General features: G+C 34.9%; 2 protein-coding genes across 2 annotated transcripts; both read right to left on the bottom strand.

Moving 5' to 3' along the window:
- Window positions 1–9,925: 9,925 nt before the first annotated feature.
- LOC125650994 (uncharacterized) lies at window positions 9,926–17,125 on the bottom strand. Its single transcript, XM_048879588.2, has 6 exons — window positions 16,740–17,125; window positions 16,155–16,298; window positions 15,713–15,803; window positions 13,086–13,230; window positions 10,622–10,806; window positions 9,926–10,428 (listed from the first exon to the last, which is right to left on the bottom strand). Exons 1-6 carry the CDS (start codon window positions 16,857–16,859, stop codon window positions 10,364–10,366), a joined length of 750 nt encoding a protein of 249 aa, XP_048735545.1. The 5' UTR covers window positions 16,860–17,125; the 3' UTR covers window positions 9,926–10,363.
- Window positions 17,126–17,193: 68 nt separating this feature from the next.
- LOC125650995 (uncharacterized) lies at window positions 17,194–20,117 on the bottom strand. The gene is made up of 6 exons (XM_048879589.2): window positions 19,799–20,117; window positions 19,166–19,309; window positions 18,832–18,922; window positions 18,505–18,649; window positions 17,971–18,155; window positions 17,194–17,370 (listed from the first exon to the last, which is right to left on the bottom strand). Exons 1-6 carry the CDS (start codon window positions 19,898–19,900, stop codon window positions 17,306–17,308), a joined length of 732 nt encoding a protein of 243 aa, XP_048735546.2. The 5' UTR covers window positions 19,901–20,117; the 3' UTR covers window positions 17,194–17,305.
- Between the last annotated feature and the right edge of the window lie 6,760 nt (window positions 20,118–26,877).

Here is a 26,877-nt window from a genome sequence, read left to right as displayed (position 1 = left end):
TTGGTACCACATCAAAGGTCTCTTCATGGGGAATCAATAAGGGATATATCAAAACCCTACCCCCTTGGTTTAGAAGATATAACCCAGGTTAAAATGTTTCCTTAAAGTGGGGCCGACGCCAACACTGGGGTCATTACAATACATGTAGCTCTCCGGATAGTCGTCCTGGTGAGCTAAAAGGAATGTGCATGTTCTTTTCTTGTCTTTCTTTTGTTTTTTATTCTTACATGTAGCGTATTATTCTACATTCTAAATCCATGCGAAAGGGTTCGAAGCAGCAATATTCAATATCGGAAATTAATGATTATAAACAGTATATTGAGAGAAGAGGGGTGGTAATGGTAAAATGCTCTTAGATAGTGAATGATCTTGTTAAAATCATAAAATAATCAATAATGTTGAATATATCTAAATACAGAAATATTCTTTGCATTCGCACTCCACTCCCAACACCATTACACGTACAAATGAAATATAGCTTAAATACCAACTGACAGTAATCACATAAATTGCACCGAAGATGAAAGTCAGATAATAAAAACGTCCGAATTCGCACAAAAGTAAAGAAGTTCGCTTGTAATAATTGGAAATATAATTTGTAATGAAATGTACTGTTTATACCTGACCCGACTGGTATAGTCTGTCCTGTCTAAACACATACAGTGTAGCTAGGTGGAGAGGCCCCGTAGTTGGCACTCATCACCAGGGCGGAGGGTGTGGTCGGGTGGCAAATTTTTTGTAGAACCCCCCAACCTCCCTAAAATTACTTTTAACACAACCCGAAGCTCAAAATCCTTAATAATGATAATAATGGGGGGGGGGGACAAGGATTTAATTCATCAGTTCAAGCTTCCATTTATATTGTTTATTGATTGCCATAAAAAAGTAGAGGGGGAGGCTGATTTAGCTAAAGAGACCTGATCTAAATAATCTTCGGTTTCCCTGTCAGATAAATGATTTTTCCAAATTTTTTCCCGATCAATTTCTCATGATGAACAAAGTATAGTGATGATCCAAGCTCTACCTACATCAATGACTTTAAGAAACTACATTAGCATACATGTATACATATACGTAATACCATCAGTTTACAATATCTATATATTTGTTGTTGGTAAAATAGAGAAAGGTGTAAATTTTCGCATGTTGAATCGTAACCTATGATTAAGCATCAAGTATGTCATATTGTTACATTGAGCACTGAAGAAGAAAGATACCGAGCAAACTGTTACAGTATACATTCTTTGAGTTCACTTTATGCATTTTTATTTCACCCTTTTCTTATTTTGTCCCGTCCTCATTACTTAGTGCATATATGTAAACTAATAACAAATTTTTGTCATCAATCATGATGGTAAATACATTTTGCTAATTCGGGGAGGGGGGGGGGGGCTGCACTAGATCCTCACATCTGGACTGACTATAGATGCATATTTTCTTTGATTTCCTCCATATAACATCTAAGCATTCTCGGTAAATGCATGAATTATCAAGGAAAGAACGCTTTCAATTCTTCAATGACAAAATGCCTGACCACTGGTACTAGTTTGCAGTATAACAGGACGAAGTACCGGATACTTTTTAAACCCTGCCAATATTTAGAAATTTCTGGATTACATTCACAGATACTGTTATGTCTTTCACTGATATCACATAAACATGATGTACAAATTCTCAAATCCCATTTCAAGTTGGAATCATAACATTCCATAATATTGCTATCATTTTGTACCTTCTACGTATGAAGAGTGCATCAAAGGGGAGGTAATTCCAGCAACAGGTCTATTTCATTAAAAGACCCCCTTTTTCATATAAAATAGTAGATTACTGGGATTTATTTATTAGAAAATGTTAAATCTATAAATAAAATTAAATTTCCAAACATATTATGCATCTAATATCACAAATTTTAAATCTTTAATCTTTTAAAAGATAATTTTAAATGCTTAAAAATAATCATTTTTGTCAGTTTTTAAATTTTAATTGCAAATGAACGGCCAAAAGTCCAAAGTACAATTTTTTTATATTTTACAGACAAGGATTTGATATCAAAGTATTATACACTTTTAAAGAAATCTAAGCGTTACTTTTGCAGCAACACCTATTTCAAAATTGACCATATAACACAAAATGAAAAAAGTTTGGCACAATGCCAAATTATAGGCTCCATGTAATCTCTATATGGACACTTATGATGTCAAACATGATTTCTCCATAAGTGGTTTACATGGAAATATCATAAAAAATCCATTCTTTTCATAAGCCTTCAGAATTGATTTGCATTTTTGAAAAAATAAAACCCTAATATTTAAGGATTTTTCTTGTGTTCAAAGACTAATCCACGTGTAAATACAGAATGCGCTGTTACTAAAAATAGAAACGACCTATCAATAAATTGACCTCAAATTATAATTATTCCAACCATATACTCCAATGATATAAATGATTAAAAATGATATTGATGACCACCATTTCCTTCATTTTTATATATTTGCATGGTTTTCTCGTAGACAAGCTCTTAAATGCTTTACTGAGACCATTTGCAGACTTTGTATTGGTTTTCGTATTCTCAATACATAGAAAAAGATAATAATTTTATTGAACATTTGTTTTGGTTATTTTCACCCAACAGTAAATTAAATGCGATTTTAGATAGAACCCTTAACTATATGCCCAATTTCCCCTTCACAACAAACTTTCAAGTCCTATAACAAATCAAATATTCATATGAATGCTTTATGTCTTACGAAAATTTATCAATACCTATGGGGTGTTCGTGAACAAACCCTTCACCCTAGTTTAAAAAAAGCTTATCTGAGGTGAAAGGTCGTGTGATATGGGTGCTGCTTTAGTATTTAGTGCTTCTTCTTTTTTATTCCAATGGTCTTTAATTTAATTCAAGAATTTATTTTCATAAAATGAAAAATTAGAATGGTTGATATTAAAGCATTTACTGTCATTACAAATAACACGAAGAATGTGCTTTGTGAGTGAAAATCAGGGCAAGAAAGGGGTGAAAGTGTATGCTCTTCTTTCAGAGAATATCTGATTTCTTAAACGTCACCGAATTATTACGTCACAATGTACAGCACGTCATAAAGTGTACGACGTAACGCACTCTCCCTTGCGACTAAACATAAACATACTGTGCGCTTGCTTGGAGGCGATACATTAGATAAGAGTAAAGCGAATGGAAAATCAAAAGAAGATGATTTCTGGACAAGTTTTCCGTTCTATGGCAGACGACAAGGATTCGAAAAATGATTTTGTACCCTATGAGCAGGTTAAGGACACCATCTCGAAAATTGAAGTTTTAAAAGCTGCAAATGCAAATGTTTCTTTATTCCTGCCGTCATGGGCTGACGACGAATACTTCATGCAGTTACACAAACCAAAGAAAATAAAGAAGAGAAATGTGTTTGAGACAAGCATGCAAACTGGAGAGGCAGTGCTGGAGAAAGAGTCACAAGACAAGACAACTGTTGAGAGCTCTCTGAACGCAGAAAACGGACAAATCAAACATTCTGTTCCTGAAATCAGTGGCGAAGAACTTGGTATAAAAACAGAGGATGTTGCAGCATATATCCTGAGCATTGTCGAAAAGGCATGTGCAATAGTTCTTCAAGATATAACAGCCCAGAAACTAGATCAGGATGACGGCAGTGTAATGATAGAAACAAAACATGTGAACACTTCAGATGCGAGTCAGGAAATGAAAAATGAGTGTCTACAGAAACCTGTTGAATTACAAGAATTAAAACAGAAAACCCAGCCGGTCAAAAGTGAACTGGTCAAACCTGGGGAGCTTGAGGCCTTAGAAACAGGGAAAATACCAAAGTTTATTCCCCGAAAGCTGTTTCTATCCAGTATAGAAAGCTTTAAACTTGCACCCGATACCCAGGATTCCACCAAAAACGAAGAATCGAAGATCAAGCCCATGAAACCAAGGCCTTTACGGTATAGTTTCCTCTACACCACGGGACTTTCTCCTGCGGAAGAACCCCGTGTGGTGAGACCACGGAGAAGATGGAGGGATCGCATTCTCAGCTTTTTGGGATTTAAAAGATAGACATTCTGAAAATTATGAAGATGGAAAATGGATTTTAAAGGATTTTTTGGCAAAGTATTATGTATGTTCATGGTGTTCTTAAATGGATTAAATTTGTTTTCCAACTGTTATACCTCTTGATTGTCTTCATACTGGGAAGCATTATGACGTCAGCACATTCATCTAAATTTAGTTAACAAATGGTGTATTCGAGGCGTGCACAAAACAAAACTTTCCAAGTATTTAATGAATATAAAAGGAGGGGAAAAAATCACCATTTTTTGTATGACATATAACAAGGTGTGTGTGTGTGTGTGTGTGTGTGTGTGTATGCGCGCGCGTGCGCGCGGGTGTGTGTGTGTGTGCCCATGTGTATGTGTGATATTCAAATTGTAAATCGATTATGGGCCGGCAAGAACATTCTTTGATATAAAATTGGAGAAGACGCATGCGTTTCTGCGGGAGAGGTGTGTTTTCTAACTGATAAAGAATGACGTCTTTTAAATATTTCTTTCTTTTCTCTTTTTCATTTATTTAATTTATATTTTTTGGACAAGAATTATTATGACCACGATAAAATAAAACATGGTATATGTAAAACTTCCAACAAGAATTTTAAATGTCGAGACTTTTGCAGTATACATTCCGAACAGTGAGACATTCTATAATTAGAAGGCTGTGCCACGCCATCGATCTGTACGTACATGGATTTCACGAGAACTGATGTTAAACTCGATCATTACATTGGGTATCGTAAAAATTTTGCCAAGATTTTCGTCATATGGTAGGTTTGGGGAAAGGGGGGGGGGGGGGTTACAGCCGTATTTAATGATTATTTCTGTCCAAGTTGTGTTACATTGAATCCCGAGAATTTTAGAAGTAATCTAATTTTAAAAAACCAGACAGCCGGAAAGATCATGTGATGTTATAAATACAATCAGACGCGTTGCATTGCATCGTGTATTGTAAGGGGGGAGCCGGAGAAGAAGTTGGTTTTACAGTTGTATGAAAATTCTTATCTTGGAATATAATCTGATGATTATATTTCCACTACACTACTACTATTTTAAAAAAAGGTAAGGAACCAGCCTATAGATTGAAATTAAAAAATGTCCAACTTTCCCTGTAATGATAGCGGGAAAAGAACGATGTCAAAAATAGTGTGGAGTTAGTCCCCACCTCCACCCCCTAGTGCTACGTAACTCAATGCAGGTCGAGCTGTTTAATACACTACAATTTAATCTTAATAATGATAATAATAAAAATATTTTCAAAATATTGAATCGCACGGGAAAAAAGAAAAAACCAACCCAGATTTCAACAGAAAGATTACATAAGATACGGATTCTGTAATTAACATTGTCCAGGCGCGGATCTATAGAAAATGTTGGGAGTGAAAAAGTGATCTAAAGTGTTGAAATTGTGAGATGTATTTTGTATTTTTTATCGTCTGCATTGGGTTTTATAGGCTAACTACCAAATAAAAATACTCTTTCAAAAAGAATTTTAAATGACAAACGAATTTACAACGTATATTGCTAAGAGGTGTGATTAATTCACACACACCCCCTTTCAAACTAAATTTGATGAATGTTGAAAATAATAATCGGTGTGTTAAAATTGATGTCGGATAACATACTAGTAAGCTTACAGGAGTTTTATCCCTCCCCTAACTGCTTGAATTTATAGATTTTTATTCCACAATTAATGCAGAAATAATGTTCCCGGAAATATATAAATTCTATACTCTGATACCACTCTCTCTTTCTCTCGCACTCTTTTTAAAACCAAAATCAAAGGGACATGTGTGTTGCAACCTCCGTACCCGTCTAGATCTGCCAATGTAATGTATATGCGTTGGTTGCACATGTAATTTATGCATATCTAGTTGCGTTTTGGTCGTCCAAAATATTGATTAAAGTTAATAATTAATTGATGATATGCTAAAGATATCTTGATCCTGATCAAAATAAGTAGGGGACTAACACCTTACAGATTTTGAACATTACATTTGACTCAACATTATTGCCTGCGAAAAAAAAACAACCAACAACCACACAATGGACACATAAATATTATTTTTCATTAATTACATAAAAACCCTTAACTGGCACTTAATCACAATCAGATTTACTAATATAATAAATCCTTATATTGACGCTATGAATTGTGGACAGCAACCTGTATTCAAGGGGAAATAACTCGAGCTTCATTGTGAAAATGTATCCCATTCAGAGGTCTTCTTATTCAAATATAAGACCATGTGACTTTACGGAAACTGTCAAGATTAGAAATTTTCACGTGCAACGTCACGGAAAAAGAAATTATACATAATCGATCGTCTGATCGGACAAACGCATTTTCGTATCGATCGATCGGACAGGCGTAAACTGTTTATAGCTTGCTGTTGACTGTGGTACATTGCGAATTAAGTTCAAATCTTATATCAGACTAGATGCTTTATTGATCTACCAATAAATAGTTGCAACATATAATTAACGATTCTTTTCACTTAGTTCGTTCATCTCCGGAATTGATCAAAATTGCTCTAAATATTTTACCAGTCTTCGCATTGGAATTTTCTCGCGCTTTATGAAGTGGCGCCCCCTAATTTCAATTCCTGAACCCGCCCCTTGTACATCTTTATTCTCGATAGAATTTGTACCTAGCCCGATCGGTCTTTTCGCTCAAGTTTTACACCGATTTAGCTATGAAAGTTTGAAAAACCGTTGTTTTACAATTAGACTAGCTACATACATGTATTATAAAACGATAAATAAAAATCACGTCAAGTTTTGAGAACGGAAACTCGGGTTTTTCGTTGTTGTTGTTGTTGAATTCAAGAAAAGATATCATTGCTTATTCATTTCTTTGACGCATTAAATGAACATTTTCTCGTCTTCTTTACGACAACTATTAGTCTTAATAGTCATCATAAAATAATCGTCTAGAAGCCAGAAATTTTATGGACATTTTGAATAATTTCTAATCGTTCTGTTGAATATTTGGCATAGATACGAACACAGATAACAAACTAAAGATATCTTAAATGCTTTACTGAGACCATTTGCAGACTTTGTATTGGTTTTCGTATTCTCAATACATAGAAAAAGATAATAATTTTATTGAACATTTGTTTTGGTTATTTTCACCCAACAGTAAATTAAATGCGATTTTAGATAGAACCCTTAACTATATGCCCAATTTCCCCTTCACAACAAACTTTCAAGTCCTATAACAAATTAAATATTCATATGAATACTTTGTCTTACGAAAATTTATCAATAACTATGGGGCGTTCGTGAACAAACCCTTCACCCTAGTTTTTTAAAAAGCTTATCTGAGGTGAAAGGTCGTGTGATATGGGTGCTGCTTTAGTATTTAGTGCTTTTTTTTTATTCCAATGGTCTTTAATTTAATTCAAGAATTTATTTTCATAAAATGAAACATTAGAATGGTTGATATTAAAGCATTTACTGTCATTACAAATAACACTAAGAATGCGCTTTGTGAGTGAAAATCAGGGCAAGAAAGGGGTGAAAGTGTATGCTCTTCTTTCAGAGAATATCTGATTTCTTAAACGTCACCGAATTATTACGTCACAATGTACAGCACGTCATAAAGTGTACGACGTAACACACTCTCCCTTGCGACTAAACGTAAACATACTGTGCGCTTGCTTGGAGGCGATACATTAGATAAGAGTAAAGCGAATGGAAAATCAAAAGAAGATGATTTCTGGACAAGTTTTCCGTTCTATGGCAGACGACAAGGATTCGAAAAATGATTTTGTACCCTATGAGCAGGTTAAGGACACCATCTCGAAAATTGAAGTTTTAAAAGCTGCAAATGCAAATGTTTCTTTATTCCTGCCGTCATGGGCTGACGACGAATACTTCATGCAGTTACACAAACCAAAGAAAATAAAGAAGAGAAATGTGTTTGAGACAAGCATGCAAACTGGAGAGGCAGTGCTGGAGAAAGAGTCACAAGACAAGACAACTGTTGAGAGCTCTCTGAACGCAGAAAACGGACAAATCAAACATTCTGTTCCTGAAATCAGTGGCGAAGAACTTGGTATAAAAACAGAGGATGTTGCAGCATATATCCTGAGCATTGTCGAAAAGGCATGTGCAATAGTTCTTCAAGATATAACAGCCCAGAAACTAGATCAGGATGACGGCAGTGTAATGATAGAAACAAAACATGTGAACACTTCAGATGCGAGTCAGGAAATGAAAAATGAGTGTCTACAGAAACCTGTTGAATTACAAGAATTAAAACAGAAAACCCAGCCGGTCAAAAGTGAACTGGTCAAACCTGGGGAGCTTGAGGCATTAGAAACAGGGAAAATACCAAAGTTTATTCCCCGAAAGCTGTTTCTATCCAGTATAGAAAGCTTTAAACTTGCACCCGATACCCAGGATTCCACCAAAAACGAAGAATCGAAGACCAAGCCCATGAAACCAAGGCCTTTACGGTATAGTTTCCTCTACACCACGGGACTTTCTCCTGCGGAAGAACCCCGTGTGGTGAGACCGCGGAGAAGATGGAGGGATCGCATTCTCAGCTTTTTGGGATTTAAAAGATAGACATTCTGAAAATTATGAAGATGGAAAATTGATTTTAAAGGATTTTTTGGCAAAGTATTATGTATGTTCATGGTGTTCTTAAATGGATTAAATTTGTTTTCCAACTATTATACCCCTTGATTGTCCTCATACTGGGAAGCATTATGACGTCAGCACATTCATCTAAATTTAGTTAACAAATGGTGTATTCGAGGCGTGCAAAAAACAAAACTTTCCAAGTATTTAATGAATATAAAAGGAGCAAAAAAAAAAATCACCATTTTGTGTATGACATACAAGGTGTGTGCAAACACACACGTGTGTGTGTGTGTGTGTGTTTGTGCGTGCTCGTGCGTGTGTATGTGTGTGCGTGTGTGCACTAAATGTATGTAAGGTTACAACGGGTAGTTGTGTATGTGAATATAAGTATTTTCATTGAGAAGATACCTTTAAACAGTTTAGATTTATTACTGACAAAATTTTATAATTTCTGCCATTGAATGAAATGGACAAGAATCCATCTCAAATACAAGATTAAGAGTTGGGTAAATATGGACCCCTGGTTATACCAGAGGTGGGTGGGACTTTCGGCTAATGGGGAGGTGTTTTGAGTTCTTATTTGTCGTCGTCACACTTTATTGTGCACAAATGCTTAGCAAAAAGAAGAAACAGAGTATTGGAAATGAATCGATGGTTTCAAGAACTATTGATAAAGAAAGACAAACTACATGAGTTAAGAAGAATCAGTCTTTCCCGCTGCATAGATTCTATTGCATCTACGTACATAACTTATTTCAAGTAATGCAATATATATTTTTAGATTGTGGGCGGAAATTTACGCTTGATTCTTCTACAGACAACTTTGAAATATAAAACTAAAATTCTCTAAGTAGAACACGTGTTACCTGCAGGAGGTTACCTAAAGAACTGAACCGAAGCACTGGAAACAGACGGGTAGAGAGACAGAGACATATTGGATGATATATCCCTATGCACCTGCCATGCTTTGATGGTGATCCACAATATTAGACGGAATTGATCGATATATTATGAATTCAGTGATATGAAAGCTTGTTATAAGCAATGTTCCCTGTCCCAGTGGGTTGGGAATACTGAATCAATCTACTGCGCTTAGTACAGCTATTTGTTCATTAAAGGAGAATGGTCCTATAACTGTACGTATAACCTCTGTCAAAAATAACTTCTTCTGATTAGTCCATGGAAAAATATATCCATGATATGATCAAAGAAAGCGTCACTACAACAGGTGCAACGCAAGTTGGTGAACAAAATGAATGAACTAAAGTACTGGAGAATAATTTAATGAACTACATTCAGTATTAAAAATAATATAATGAATTGAAGTACTGAAGAACAATTAAAGACAATGGAATTTTTACATATATTAATTGTTCCTCTCGATGTCGATATTCAACTGTCGTATTCTTGCAATCATATTTTGTTAATTTTTTAAAAGTATGACATATCTAGGTAAGAATGTAAGATTGGTAATTCGTTACGGTATAAACTAAGAACTAATGTGCTATTAGTATGTTCACGAAAGTGCATTCATAACCTTGAGTTAAACGTACTAGGTTATGAATATGTCGAATTTTCATCGCATGCATCTAGAAATTAGTCATATTTCACTGACATTTTAATGTGTTACATAATATAGATTCAGAAATTATGTACACAGTCTGATTTATAGAATATGTTAATAACACCGTGATTCTCGTTTCATCTACCGGGGTAAATTGGGATCGAATTCAAATTGTTTTCCATTGCCTTGCAATACAACGCCATTCACTGAAATGAAAGATTAATATTATTTTGTATAATGGAAGTTGAGCTCAAACTGAGTATATGTGATTTAATCCACACTTTTATATCATATGATTTTGGTAAGTTTTGAACAGAAAGCACATTAATTCGTTTATGATAGAATAAGGAAAACTATCTTGAAATTCATCGATAATTCTTGAGCGATGGTAAGATTTACCTAATTCAGGAACAGTATCAACAATTCTTTGCCCGTTAGCTGCAGTCAAACGAATGCGAAAAGGGGCCACGACAGGTCTCTCGACAGGATCCGTTCCAAATGTCCAAAAACCATCAGAGGTATGAGCAAGGGGGGTCCACTGCCGCCACTTTGGTTGATACAAGTCTACTCTTGTGGCAGGAATTCTAGAAAAAAGGAGGAGGCAATAAAGTAGCGATTTTACCCAAAATATTTGAAATATTCAAATAATGAAGTCTAAAAAGTATCATTATATTTCAATATGATAATTCTATACATAAGGGAATGACACAACGATTTTCAAACAAATATCATATATCCCTTCCCTCGATGTATCTCGGGACGTCGTGTACGGCATCACCCGGGGGACCTCGTCTACTTTCCATAAACTCTACACCATTGAATGAATTTCTAATAAGTTTCATCACCGACCGTGTAAATAATCAGCATTCAGGGAGATAGGAAACATAATAAAGGTTATACATTTATTGCATTATAGTGAGGGAGATATGAAGATTTATTCACCCAAGAAAAATCATATTACCCGAGGGCAACGCCCGAACATTTATGCAATAAATTGTTTATTATACCGAAACAAAGCAAGATCACAAAATTGCATATGAAATTGGAGTCTGCTCATCTATACATTGTAGATGTATGTAGCTGAGATCGCCCTAGCAGTAACATCGCGCCGTCAACGTATTAGAAGGTACAAACAGCAAAATACATTGATAGGATAACCAGTTTTTGTATTTCCATTCTCCTTGAATGCTGATTTACTTGCTTGTTTTTGTATCAACCTAAACCATGAGTTTAACTGTGTATTAGAGACCCGCATATTTTGTGCCTTTCGAACTATGGAAGTAGAATGACTCGGACTTAATGTGACGTCACAATACACTTCGTCGTCTTTGACGTTGAATTGATGGAAAATGTACGAGGCTGCCCAAGGGATGAAATATGATAGGGAGATATGATGTTTGAGAGGCAAACTTCCACCAGAGTTCGTTTGCTCACAAACCAAACTATTCGTAGGTGACGTAATGAGGCCTCGACGGGGAGTTTGGTTTGAGAGGGAGATATGAAGTTTTGTCATCCTGGGCACGTGACTGTCTAGACCAATCAGATTACGCGTTGCATATAATTCTCATACTGAGGTATAATAATGCAATAAGTCTAAGATTATCATCTCACTTTATTTCGTTGCTTGTGCATTCTAATATGTTGATGGTACTGTTCTTTTGTTAGGGCTAGATCATTTACATATACTAGTAAATGAGCGGATACAGGATCCCCCACCCCCCACCCCCACCCCCACCAGCAATTTCAATTGCATTTTTTGTTGTCTTGCTTTGTTTCGATATAATAAACAATTCATTGAATGATGATAATTCACACACACACAACACACCCCTCCAAATTATAATCCCTTCGGGTGTTGCCCTCGGGGAATCTTCATATCTCCCTCACTATCATGCAATAAATGTATAATATGATTTTAAAGTTTCATTCTTGGTTAAGTATAATTATATTTAAATTGTCAAAAAACTATAACAAAACAGCATTTTCAATAATTTTTTAAAATTTCACTTGGCCTTTGCAATGCAACACTCATGGAAATAAAGGATAATTTTCATTATTGTATGCATGTATGTCGATCCATTCAAACTAAACAGTATGTGATATTATCCGCTGAGCATTTTCTCATTCTCAATCAAAATGATGAAACCCCCGTGTAGGAATAAGCAATCAAGGAAATTCCCACATTTTTTCATCCATAAAGTGGATACAAAGTAAAATGCAAAAATTATATTACGCACTAAAATGACCAAAAGACAAGAACAATTAGATAAATCCTAGGGACGACCTGTCCCTTCCCCGGGACACAGGAAAAAGTTTTACGTGTAGGAGTGAAAGTAACGAACAGTAATCATTCTCGTAAATCCCATAAAAATACAAATGAAAAGAGAAGGGCAAACACGGACACCTGGACACGGTAGAGGTGGGATCAGGTGCCCAGGAGGAGTAATCATACCCTATTGACCGATCACACCCGCCGAGTCCGATAAGAAAAGTCATATGTTAAATTATATAGAGATAATGAATTGGTTTAGAATATCTCGTAATTATCAAAGCAACAAAATTTGTACAATGTAAATGCTTATATACATTTATTGCATGATAGTGTGGGAGATAGGAAGATTTATTCACCCAAAAAAATATCATATTACCTGAGGGGAATGTGATATTTCTTGGGTGAATAAATCTTCATATCTCCCGAACATTCATGCAATAAATTGTTTATTATACCGAAACAAAGCAAGACTGCAAAAGTGCATTTGAAATTGAAGTTCGCTCATCTATACATTGTATGTAGCTGAGATCACCCTAACGGTAACACCGCGCCGTCAACGTATTCCTTGTTCACTGATTAAGAAAGTCTTACCTTGCATTTCTAACCTGAAGCTTGATGTAGTACGGGCTACTCCCCTGGAATTTATACTCCAGTGACGAGTTCCCAACAGGGCACTGTATTGCTTGCATTTCCATCCCAAGCCTGCCATCTACGTCATCTTTTATTGCTGGTACGCCTTAATATCGAAGGAAAGCAAGATAGTTCTTGCATTAATATCTAAAATTTTCCAAGATTTTTCTATAGCAACTATTACTGGCGTCATTTTTAATACTTATTTTCTTTGTTCATGTTTGTATTCATTTACTAAAGAAGGTGTTGCACGTCTCATGTCAATTTCCCTAAAGGTATCGATAAAATCAAGTTATTCAAATATATTATAAAACCATTTGGAACTTGTGTCTTGATTCAAACATTTTTGAAAATAAATTTAAAAGACGTGTATTGATAAAATTGTTGTTCCTATCCTTCTATATGGATGTGAAATTTGGGGTTTTGGAAACAATGAAATTATTGAAAAGATACACATAAAGTTTTGTAAATTATTATTACATGTCAAATCATCCACTCCAAATTATATGATTTATGATGAGTTAGGTCGACCACCATTACATTTACATATAAAATCAAGAACTGTTAGTTTTTGGTGTCGGATGATGCATGGGGAAAACGAAAAATATTGTTATTTGTTGTATAAATTTCTTGTACATAAATTTCACAAGGGATGTCAACCAAAATGGGTTTTTGATTTAAAGAAAATATTAGATGACTGTGGAATGTCTAATGTATTGTATAATGTTGACAAAATGAATACTAACTGGATAATCTGTCATGTTAAACAAAGATTGAAAGATCAGTTTATTCAAGACTGGGTATATAAATGTAACAAATCTTCTAAAGGCATAACTCACAGACTTTTTACAAATCTTGCTTTTAAATGTCAAGAATATATATTGCCAAATATTTCAATACATAAATAACGTAAAGTAACCAGGTTTAGAACTACAAATACATAGAAACGGGAAGGTGGCTAGATATAGATCGAAATCCAAGAAAATGTCATATTTGCAGTTCTGATATTGGAGGTGAGATGCATTATATTCTTATGTGTCCTGCTTTAAATGATATTAGGCGACATTCTATACCAGAAATATTTCATACTAGACCTAACGTTACTTTTAAAATTAAGTAAATACATAGAATTAATTACCGAGAGAGTAAACCCTTTAGGTTAAATGTATATATAGTCTATTATTGTATTTATTCATTATCAGGACTGTGATATATATTTATATGAATTGCTTGTGCATGCGTGAATATTGTTTTTGAATACTTGTTTAATATGTTCTCTATGTTGTGTTAACAGCGAATGAGAAATATAAAACTTGAACTTGGCAAAAATTTGTCAAAATAATTCGAGTTTAAATCGAATAATAAGCGATTTATATAAATTTTAGCGTTAAAATGGAGGGGTATCCCCGAAATTCAGAAAAACTGCCTCCGTGAAACAAAATAGATTTAGCATGAACATGTATTTCCAGTTTTCCACTAAAAAAAACTGTTGCTTTGAAATTTTGTTTCACGATGACTTTTTTTTTTTTTTTTTTTTTTTGCTGTAAATTTCAAAAAATCGAAATGACTTCACTGATATTATTTTCAACTTCACCTGTACGTTAATTTTCCTTTGTAATGTATGGTCTTATGCGTGGTTCAGTGGGTAAGGTCATTGACTTTTACATTAAAACGATCGGGTTCGTACGAAAGTTCGAATCCCTCACGAACACAATTTTTTTTCATATTACGTTTTCCATCTAGATTTTTTTAATTGAAACACACTTCTAGTTTTTATAAATGTTTCATGTCGAATCTCTGTTTATTACAATGTGCCGAGTTTGAAATAAGCTTTCAACCTGGACAATGTTTAGTTTGTGAATAGGACTCGCACAAACACGCCGAATACAGCATGCAATACCTGTGTTTTAATAGTCAAGGCTGCTAACGAGAACTTGCATGTTTTTATGAGTGAAAGTTGTTGACAAAGGCATGGTGTCTTTTACGATAAACCGCTGTGAACTTTGCAAAGCTTTGGAAAAAAAACTTTAAGGCCAAACAAGGTAAATAACCGTTAAACAGTTTAAGTGGATAAAATGATATGTATTCCAGTAGCAAATTTCTATGATGGTGAATCCATGCTTTCAGATGCATGTACTTCGAATTATGTTGAACTTGATTAATGCGTATTAAACTTATCATATTTTGTTTTGTGGCCAGAGTCATGTACAGTTGCCAACTGTTGGTTGTAGAAAATAATACATACGAGTATAAGAGCTTTTAGACTGTAGTAGTATAGAATATTAAATATTTGATACACTCGTAACATGTAACCGTATACATTGTATCTGATACTCAAGAGAGAAAAGAAGACAATCTAATTTTCACGATTTCAAAAATTATGTTTAGACTATATGTATAATGTATTGACACATGAAATGTATTAGGCTTGCCCTTAGTACTGGGGAATCCTACAGGTATTCAAATGGCAAAACGCAATAAGAGTATAAATATGGATGAAGGTCAGTTCTACGTCACGAGTGCAGGCACGGAGTTCCGATTGGGAAAGTTCCCGCTTCGGTGCAACACCCTCTTTAAACAAGTCTTACCGGGCATACAATTTGGACAGAAATCTTTCACAAGAACAGTGAATGTCCTATCGACAGGTGCCCCACCATTCCCTTTACCCGACTCGGTAACCTGAAAAGGTCACACCTAACAACATTATCCCTATTCAAATTGGTTTAAAGCTAGGGAAATAAATCTGAATTCAATTTACTGTTACTGCATACACTGTACCATCAGTCGTTTTCTGAAATTTTTGAACTGATGACATGCGCAAAACTTCTATATAGTAGATAATCAGAAGGTATGGTTTTATTCCATTACAACGTTAAAAGCAATAATTGCAAACACAAGATATACATATATGATATCAATCTTAACCTAAACGTCATTAATCGTATATACTAACTGGTAGTACAATGCAGGCATTACAACATTTCATTTTCCTGTGATCACACCGATGCATTAATTGGTCAAGAAACGTACCCTAAAACAGACACCACAGGCAAATCCTCTATAAAACTGACGGGCATTGATGGCGATAGTTCTGTCAATATATCGAGCAGCAACTGGCATACTTGGAGGGTCATAGCTGCACGTCCCTCCGTAAGACGCTCCAAAAAACATGCCCTGTCAAAATTGGCATGATCTTATGTTTTTGTTTGTTAGATAGCCTTTACAACATTGAATTACTCAAACATACTTGATCAGGGTGTCGAGTGGTGTAGAGGAAGGTGGTTTGGCAAATTTGTAAAGTACTCAGTTCCATGTACTCGTACATACTTCATTTGTTAGTTTCTCTAGCGTTCAGTACGTGTACAGTTAGTTGGTAGAAGCACATTGCATCACATACACAAGTTATATCGAACATCACGTGATACTTAAAGAACGTGAAAGTATTTTGCATCAGCTTTATAGAAAATTCCTTTTCTCTTATTTTTTGTAAAACAATATATCCTTTTGGGGACAATAACAAATAACGAACTATCTTGCAGACTTGCAAACGTAAACTCTATTAGACTTTTATATACCAACGAACCGCAAAATAGAATTACTGAAAGTTATACTTACATTTCCTTGGTATTTATATCTGTAGAGATCCAGGACGTCTCGATGTCTAAAACTCTGCACTATACCAAACACAAGGAAAAATATGGCTGCATGCATCGTGAAAACAGAAATAATAAACATCGTGTGTTTTCTAAGGGATGTTTCTCACTATTTGCGTAGAAAATCACTCTATTTAGCATGTTTTATTGTTGTTTTACAGATCTACAATTAGTTCGCAGCACGACTTGTCAGCTACAGCTGAAAGGACGCAAACCTGTCCATTCGGTGGTAAAACGGTCAATAAAAATGTCATGGCCGCAAGTACATGTACTGGTCCTAATTGCGGAAATTCGGGTAAACTACTAACCACAACGTTCCACACCTCAATCTCCTTCTCTTCCGCAATGTATACAAAACATTGTAATATCAATCCGTCTTAACAAACTTAAAGGGAAGACGTAATATCACAAACGGATTTGTGTGTGTGTTTTTAGTTTTTATTTTTACTTCAAGCAATACACAAAAGCTTAATGAAATAATAAAATATTTCCACACAAAGTATAAAAACCATTCTTTATGTTTTAGGCTTAATGAGGCAAATTAGAGTCGAGTTTGTACTGAACACCATCTCCGTGTATCACGGCGTCATTGGCTGGAAATGAAAATGAAATCTTGATTACATGACACATTTTGAAATATGTGTGAATAGAAAACGTTTTATTCCCAAAAATTATTTTGAGCAAAATTTTACTTTTAAAATTGATTACTTTGAAGACTAGGGAAGGGATATGTGGTATGATATAGTTATTTTATTTGTAAAAATAGTTGAATGGAGTGTATGACGTAGCAATATCTGATCAACAATATTGTTATATATACACATACATTTGTGCATAGAAACCTGCGATATTTCGAAGTTTAGTTATTATGAAAAAATCTTCAGATTTATCATTTATATTCAAATAGATTTATATCAAAAAACATGCTAGACAATGTAAAATTTTAAGTTCAAAATCGTGTTATCATTTAAAAGATTATGTATATTTTACGTATGTTCGAAATCTTTATTCAAAAGCTTTGATGCATGTTCTTTGTGATTTGTACTCTGTAAGACATTATGCATATTCAAAAGTCTTGTGATTTGTATTGTACATTCATGGTATCTCTGTCTTTACAAAGGTTTGTAAAGTGACACGACAGACTGTGGTCAATAAGTGAAGCTGTAGTTCAAGACAGTTTACTTGGTTTTTACCTAATCGCGGTATATGATCCTGCAACGTTTCTCCGTTGGCAGCAGTCAGGCGCACTTGGAAGGGAGTGACCACAGGTTTGTCAATATGGTCAGTTCCGAATATCCAGAATCCATCCGAAGTGTGTTTCAATGAGGACCATCTATGCGACTTTGGTTGATACATCTGAACAGAGGTTGTGGGGATCCTGAAATGACAGAAGAGTTTCTATAATCATTAAATACCTTACTACAGTGTACTTTTATTCCATGAGCTCTGAAATAAGTAATGATCATGTGCTATTAAAATTAAATCATGCTTGACATTTCTACCATTGTCCAAGTTTGTATTAATCTTTACACTACTTCAGTGAAATAAGATTGCTTTTTATTTGTGGATATTGAAACAAACTTGGATGGTAATGTAAAATAATGAAAATATGAATACATGTCTAGTACAAAGTAGTCTGTCGCTGTCTGAACTCGCCTGTTCTTTCCAACAATTTAAATGACGTCATCAATAAGAGTTTGCTAACAGATAGATAAAGAAAACACTACCTTCCATTTCGTATTTGCAGTTTTAGATAATATTGGTTGCTGCCTTGAAACTTGTACTCTATTTTGCTGTTTCCTACCGGGCATTGAATAGCTTGAATTTGTATCTTCCATCGGCCATCTCCGTTCTCGGCCAAGTCCAGAGACCCTTTTCATAAAAGAGGCAATATCTAAGTTGAAATAGCGTAATATCATGTATTTATCTCCAGTTTTGAACTAAATTACCGAAAGGGTATAATCTAAATGAATTAAAATATGTTGTACTTTTGAATGAAAGCTACATAATTATAGATTATCTGGAGACCTTTGTACTTTGAGATATGAACTGACCGGCATGACACTCTGGACAAAGGTCTTTGGCAAAGGCTGTAAAGGTTCCAGTTATTGGGTCATTCCCAGATCCTTGTCCAGTCCCGTGAACCTAAAATAGACACATGCTAAAGTTTGTGAGGGAGCTTTTAAATAGTATAGCAAGAAACCGTGTGTGCTATCAAACTAAATCAAGTACATATGTAATTTCTATTGACGTTTTTTCTCTGTAGAAAATTGTATAGTACATTTGTAAATGTACTTTACGAAATGTAAATCTGATAAAGCACGAAATGTGGAGCAATCTTAAGTTACTGAGTAACTATTCGTCCTTTTAACTGTGTATGATACATACCCTAAAGCACATTCCACATGATAGCGAGCCGTAGAATTGAGGAGCATTGACGGCCACGAGCTTGTTTATGTGACTGGCCACTGGGGGCATGCTGGGTGGAGAGTAGCTACAGGTTCCGCCCGTCCCAGATCCGTAGTAGGTACCCTAAAATCATGCTTTATCATACGACAATTTGCAAAACATGTGACTGCGCCATTTTCCATTCATACAGACATGATACGTTACAAATGTTAGTTGACGGTAAGAAGAACAGGATGTCAAAACTGTTCTCACGTCATCAGTTGACATCTGACAATTGCAGTTGTTCTATTGAGTTGTAATTTATGAATAAATCTACTCTTGTTTCCGAAATAAGCAATACATTTCAATAAAAAAAAAATAGCCCGAACTCCGCTGAAACTTGGCAACTCAATTCGATACATGATTCAACTGGACACCCATAGTAGGTAACGAATGGGGTAGTAGCACGCCGTTCATGTCAAATCCTCAAGATTGTTCTACACATCAAATAGTTTCGCAGCATATCAAACTGCGGTCATTTCAATTAGGTTTTCAATTATTATCAATTTTAAATAATAAACTTAAGAAATCAACATTTTTTTTAATTTTGCAAGGAGCATATTTTATACTTACATCCCCTGAGTATTTTTGGTGATACAAATTAAGAATCCCTTGATGTACATGTACCGCTGCCTCTAACAAACCGAAGACCAAAAACAGAATAAGAATTTTCATGATCTCTCATCAATCTCGTCTGCCTTCTTACTGTTACCTGTATGAACGCCTTTATCAATGTCCAAATATGAATTTGTCACAAATTTATACCATCACATACATGGCGATAACAGATTTCATTACGAAGCCGCACATCGAAATATGCATTTACCCCTTTCCTAATTCTGAAATTACATTTACTGGTATATTGTCTCTAGATATGTTTCCGTTTGACACACTCGTGACTTAATTTTGGTCAACTCCCGTTTTAATCAGTGCCTATACTGAATACTTTTGTAATTAAAACAGTTGCCTGGATGTGCATACTGTAATTATTCAACAAGTAATCGACTTGCATAAAATCCTGTGTCCCGTTGATTTTTTTAAACAAAATAAATGTTCAGTGGTCCTACGCAACAAATATCATTTAACGCTAAAGACAAAAACCATATAGATAAGGTAGAGTTTATCGGTATATCTAAAAGCAAGCTCAATTTGTTTTCATGATCAGCACCTCTTTTGAAAATGTTGTCAAGAATTGATTCAACTTCTACTTATATTATGATTATTTTCTGTAGAAACATATTCATCTGAACATTGTCATCACTATCTAGTTCACCAATAGCAGATGCAAAATGAAACATACGAATTATTTGCATTAGCGAATTTTCAAAGTAATCGAGTTTCTTCATCTTCAATGAGATACAAAAAAGAAATCCTTTATACACATCTAGTAGAACATGAGAGTAGTAAAAGAATGATTGTGCAGTACTGTTAAACGAATTAAAATAATACATTTTTCATACAATGGAATGTAGAAGTAAAATATTAAAGCACGCACAGTGACTTAAATTCTTACACAGAAATAGCACACTGGCTTAACAATTTCAAATTGAAATTCTGTACTTTCTTTCGACAATAAAATTCAATAGTTCTATTTACACGTTCATGTTTTCGTTTGTTTATTTATTTCTTATTTTTGCTGGGTTTTTTAAACAATCTTTTATTGAAATATAGGCATTCAAATGAATCTTTAACAAACAGTTCTTTCAACATAATAATCATCATTCCAAAAATTAGATATCTATTGCATTTCATGAATGGAAAAATAAGGAAAAATGACCTTTCATATATGAAAGAATTGACAACATTCTAATGTCAGATTAGAGAATGTTATTTCAAGTATGAAAACATAAATAGCAATGAAGATATTGTTCTACATAAGCAAGGATATACATCACTCAAAATGTAAAACTATATGAACAAGTTTTGAAAATCACATCGTTTTCGTAATATATATATAAAATTATGTAAAGACAAGGCAACCCAAGTCTGCTCGAGAGCCACGCTTCTCACCATATTCCAATAGGCGTACTGTGCAAGATCTGTTTTTTCATACATTGAGAAGCTTTTGAATAAATTCTGCCTCATAAGATTATAAAAAAAAGTCAGCTAATAAAGAAGCACAATTCACGCCCATGGGAATTCCAACGGACTGTTTGAAGATTTGATTTGATCACCAAAGACTACGTGAATATTGTCAACGAGGAACTTCAGCATCTGCTTGGTATCAATATCAATATAAATATACTGAGGTTAAGAGGAGAGAAGCCTCGATATTGTATTCGGGTGCGAAAAAGAAACACTTAAATACTACTCGAGTAAATTTAGTCTCAACACGAGTAGACAAACAAATTATAAGGCCGGTTGTATATCTCGGTATAACGTCTCATATGTTCTCGTTAAAACAAGAGTATGTTCTTGCTATTATACGATAAATATTTCATTATATATTGTATCAGTACTAGGTAGTTTAAACGAGATGCTAAATCGTTGTAACAAAATTACTATCTCGTTATAGAACGACACAAGAAAGTCGTTATAACCAGACCCTGATTCGTTATAGCGCCTTAACATACTAAATCTTTATAACGAGGTGCTAACTCGAAATAACGAGATCATTACGTTATTACAAGATTTTTTTTATTTGTTTAAATGCAGTTGATTTCTGTCCAATTTTAATTGAAAATAAAGTGATATATAAATCTTTAACTGCAACATTACTAACCTACGTGTAGTATCAACAAACATGAATGATGTGATTCAACGACTGATGTAAAACCAAAAAGAGAGGGGAGGTAAGGCACTGATGAATCTCTGATAGCTACTAGAAAATAATCTTAACAAATAACATGTTGCAAATTTTATTATCAACCCAGGGGACACCAACAGCACGACCCATCTTCCGTCATATGACATGGCAGACGACAGCTGCTTTCGTCACTCCCAAAGCAGGGGAAGGCTCTTTTGCCTGTGAAAGTATTGAATAAATACTAAATGTCTACGTAAGTGTTTACGTGATGTAGAAATTCGAAAGGATTTTCCTAAAGTCTGTTCTTGTATCATTTGTTTAATTAAATCAAGTCATATAGTGTGAAATTATGGAGACAAGTAAAGCGAGATGACAAACCTGGGAAAATACGAGGACAACAACATCTGTTATTCTCTACAGAAAAGTGGCAGCGATATCCAAGGTAAACAGATTTGCACACCTCCTCCGAATCGGCGTAGTGGCAGTCTTCTCGAGTCCTATAAACCACAAAGTATTCTAATCTTTATTTGATGGAAAACCAAGGGGTTAAAAGGTTCTGTTGTTGCAATATGAAGTTTTCAGTTAGTAAATGCACGATTTCTTCAATGTAAAATATTTAAAAAAAATATCACCCTATCTGAAACTTGAAATATTACGTATCAGTAGGTCGTCAGTTGTAGGTGAATTATTTAGACAATTAATTTAGACCTAAATTATTAGCATCCGAGAGACCCGGGATTCTCACTTTTGAATGCCTGGTAAAGGAGCAACCACTACCTAGTTTTACGTATTAGGGTTGATGTATGTATTGTAGGAGCGGGACTCAAACTTGCGACCTCCCCGTCACAAAGCGAGCACTCTAACCACTGAACTACCGCGATCAGTAAATGTTGCATGTACATGTAAATGCAGGATTTGTCTTAAAATAAAAAAAAAAATTGTTTGTTGTAAATCCGTTTCATTTAATAATTTTTCGCTCATACAGAGACGTCACGTCACCAGCTGTAGGTAAAATGCACCACATTTTGACCTAGGCATGGTGCGCAAGGTCGAATGTGGAAACGAGGACACGGGACCTCTACTTCACACTAAATCTTTGAATTATTGTATTTTCATATCATATCATTCTTTCTTTTGTTTTCGTTTCCTTATCAAACAATTGGAGTCTGTTTTCAAATCGATGCTATCTAAAAAGTATGCAAAAAAAGCAACGATCAAGAGAAATATGTACTTCTTTATATTAAAATCATTAAACCTCCCATGTTCATTAAGGAATAAATGTAATCTTACCATCGAGCTGATTTCACCCATACAACAACACTCAGTAAAATAAGAAATTGCGCAGCTTTCATATTTCTTTCGCTCTGTCGACGTGTTGAGACTATCTTGTGGACTTGGCCTATTTTTTATTTTTACTTCCAAAGATTCGTGCTGATTTGTGTATTGTAATAGGACAGAAATAAACAAAGAATTGGAAGGAAATAAATTATCGATATTAGCAAAATACCAACCGCTGATTTATGGAGCGCCAAATTAACATAAACTCAAATAATTGAAGATATCTTCAATTATTTGAAGATATCATCAATTCAATTATTGCTCCCTTTAATTGAATTAATGCGCGCATTAAATCAATTATTGCTCTCATCAAATGAATTAATGCACGCTTCAATTCGCGCGCATTAATTCAATTATTGCTCTCTTCAATTCAATTGATGCGCGCATTAATTCAATTAATGAGAGCAATAATAGATTTGATGCGTGCATTAATTCAATTATTGCTCTCTTCAATTCATTTGATGAGGGCATCAATTTAGTAGAAATAGTGCTCGCAATAATTGATTTAGAGCTCGGTATAAATAATTTGATGATCTCTTTAATTCAATTGAAGATATCTTTAAATCATTTACAATGCTTTTGTATAAGGAATTAATGCGCGCATTAATTCTTTTAAAGAGAGCAACAATTCAATTAAAGATATCATTAATTCAATTGTGGATATGTTGAATTGAAGATATCTTTAATTGTATAGTTGCTCTCTTTAAAAGAATTATTGCTCTCTTCAAATGAATTAAAGATATCATTAATTCAATTGAAGAGAGCAATAATTGAATTAAGATTACTTTCGTTTCGGATTTTAAGTTTTTCACGAAAATAAGACAAGAATTTTAAAAATAGTCGAAATTTTTTCAAAGAAAACGCATTTCCGTTCCCCACCCCCTTCTATTGAATATTAAATAATTTTATTTTATTTGTAACACGCAATTTGATTGACTGAGCATGCTGAAAAAAATTCGTTTATATTGTATAAATTTAACTTGGTGTGGGGACAACCAAGACGGTTGCACTATATTTTCTTTTCTGATTTTACATTGCACCATGGAGCACTGTTACATTGACAGAGCTTCAAACTAGGCCTATGAAATTGAAAATCAACGGCATTAAACGTGCACAATAATTATAAATACTGTATTGTTTGACACCTCCCCCCCCCCCTATTATTTTCAACAAAACGTAGTCTTTGTTAACAAGTAAAGTTACATAAAACATTAACTGTAAAAATTCAAAAATAAACTCCGATATGTACAACGATGTCATATGTAAAATAAAATAAGTGTTCGCAAGTCGGACGCGATCGTGAATCGGCAGTAAACATCAAATGTGAAATATGACAGATTATTTTATTATTATATTAAATAATTTTATTTAAGTGACGAAATGTCACATTGCGGTATGTGTGGTTATATTTCTTAAACAATGGTACAAGTTAACATTACTTCTCTTCATTTGGTACAACTTAGCTAAGGCATCACGAGACTTCCGTTTCCGTTTTACGCCAAAGTGGCAGCATCGCTAGCTACAGTCTTCCCCACCTTTCCTTATATTTCAACGGCCATCAACAGTTTTCTCTTACGACAAGATGCCACCCGTGCGTACTGGAGCCCCTAACCTCCGCAAGAGAAGAGAACGAGGTTAGGTTACACCGTCTATAGGATGAGGCGGAGGCGCGACCATCAACCAGACGCACAATCGGACCAAGCACGTGGCCAAAGTATGCGGCCCACATCGACAGCAACTAGGGCCATCATCAACGTGACCGCGGACGAAGCCGGACCCCCTAACCTCGAATTCTTCGAGTCCAACATTATCATGCCGAATATTCAGCAACATTATCATGCCGAATATTCAGCAAGCACCGATAATTAATTTCGAGGGCCCCGATTTCAATGTTCATGATTATCAACCTCGTACGATCACAAGTGCTTTTGATCCGATTAACTCACACGTCCCCCAGTCACTTAAAAATAAAATTTGGGAGGGCCAGTCCATCGATTTATCTCTCCTATTAAAATCCACCAGGGAATTAGTTGATACGCAAGGCAAAATCTAAATGTGTAATGGCACTATGTGGTTGGTCAAGCAAAAGTCCAACACTTTTTTAACCATAGACAAATGGACCTCGGCCTTCATCATATTCATTAGCATTATGCTGGAGAAATATAGAACGATAGCACAGGAATTCTTAAAATACCTGAGGGATGTCCGAATAGCGACCTCTCGATCTCCGGGCTGGTTCCGGTATGATCGACAATTTCGCCTACTTAACGCAGCAAACCCTCATTCTATAGTTTGGAATTTTCGGTACTGGTGCTTAACGCCAGGCCATCGGTTTGCCCGTTATACTGGTTAGGTTAGTATGCCGGGTATTCCCTCGGACACTTTGGTCGATACAATGTGGCCACTCATATTCCACTCACCCTTTGAGTTAATTGTTTGATTCTATTGTGCAAGTGTTAGTTTTTGAGTCAAAACATCTCTCAACTGATTCGATACGCAAGAGCTTGTTCTGTTTATGGTCAGTTTTTAAATCGAAGCAGGCTACTGACAAACAAGTTGATAGTGCATGGGTTCCAACAGTCTCGTTTAAAGTCAGTATTTCGCAAATTCTATGGTCGTTATAACGATCTAGTTTGCTAATACAACCTATCGTTGGGTCAAATGCTGTATGACGTGTTTCATATCGATTGTTAGGCCGTTATTGGCACACTGATTTTGATTACGTATAACTCCGTTTACCTGATTAAGATATAGGGCTCACGGCGGGTGTGACCGGTCGACAGGGGAGTCTCCTCCTAGGCACCTGATCCCACCTCTGGTATGTCAAGGGGTCCGTTTTTGCCCAACTCTCTATTTTGTATAGCTTAAATGAGTTATGAGATTGATCATTGTTCGTTATCCTCACCTTTTAATAAACATGTGTAAAGTAACCTAACTTTCAAAAGATACTGATTTTGTTGTTATTCACCTATTAGAGTTATCGCGCTTGATACAATGTTTTACTAAAGCTGGAAGAAGTAGCAAATACAAGCAAGGTTAAGTGGGGCGACTATTTAGTTGGGTTTTTTTTAAATAATCCGTAAGGGACCGGTCAATATTTATTGGGGCGTTGGGACCGGTGCATTCTATATTTTCATTTTTTTTTTTTAAAAAAACCTATATCCTATCTTCTAAAAATACAAAAAAAAGTTGCTGTCCTGTATCAGATGTGTAATTAAAAAATATGTGTCCTATCTAATAAATAAATCTATATGAGTATGATTAAACACCATTTTTACTTAATTTTAAAAATCTCTGGAGTTCTTCATAATAATTGTCTCTCCAGTTATATCAGCTGAGGAATTCAAGCTCCTGAGAAACTTTTGTTTACTTTGTCATGTTTGTTCGGTAATTTTTCTACATTTTGCATATTTTTTTTATTACTGTTTTACTTATTTGTTGTCTCATGTGCTTACAAGTATTTTTCACATCTCAGTATTCTCTAGGAAAGGCATCTTCGCTAGCCAAGGGTTTTCGGTCCGAAAACCCTTGGCTAGCGAAGATGTATGAAGATGTATGAAAGGTGAAG

The sequence above is a fragment of the Ostrea edulis genome, chromosome 5 (assembly GCF_947568905.1).
Source record: "Ostrea edulis chromosome 5, xbOstEdul1.1, whole genome shotgun sequence".
In the NCBI taxonomy this organism is placed as follows: Eukaryota; Metazoa; Mollusca; class Bivalvia; order Ostreida; family Ostreidae; genus Ostrea; species Ostrea edulis.
This window is presented reverse-complemented; position numbering and strand designations above follow the sequence as displayed.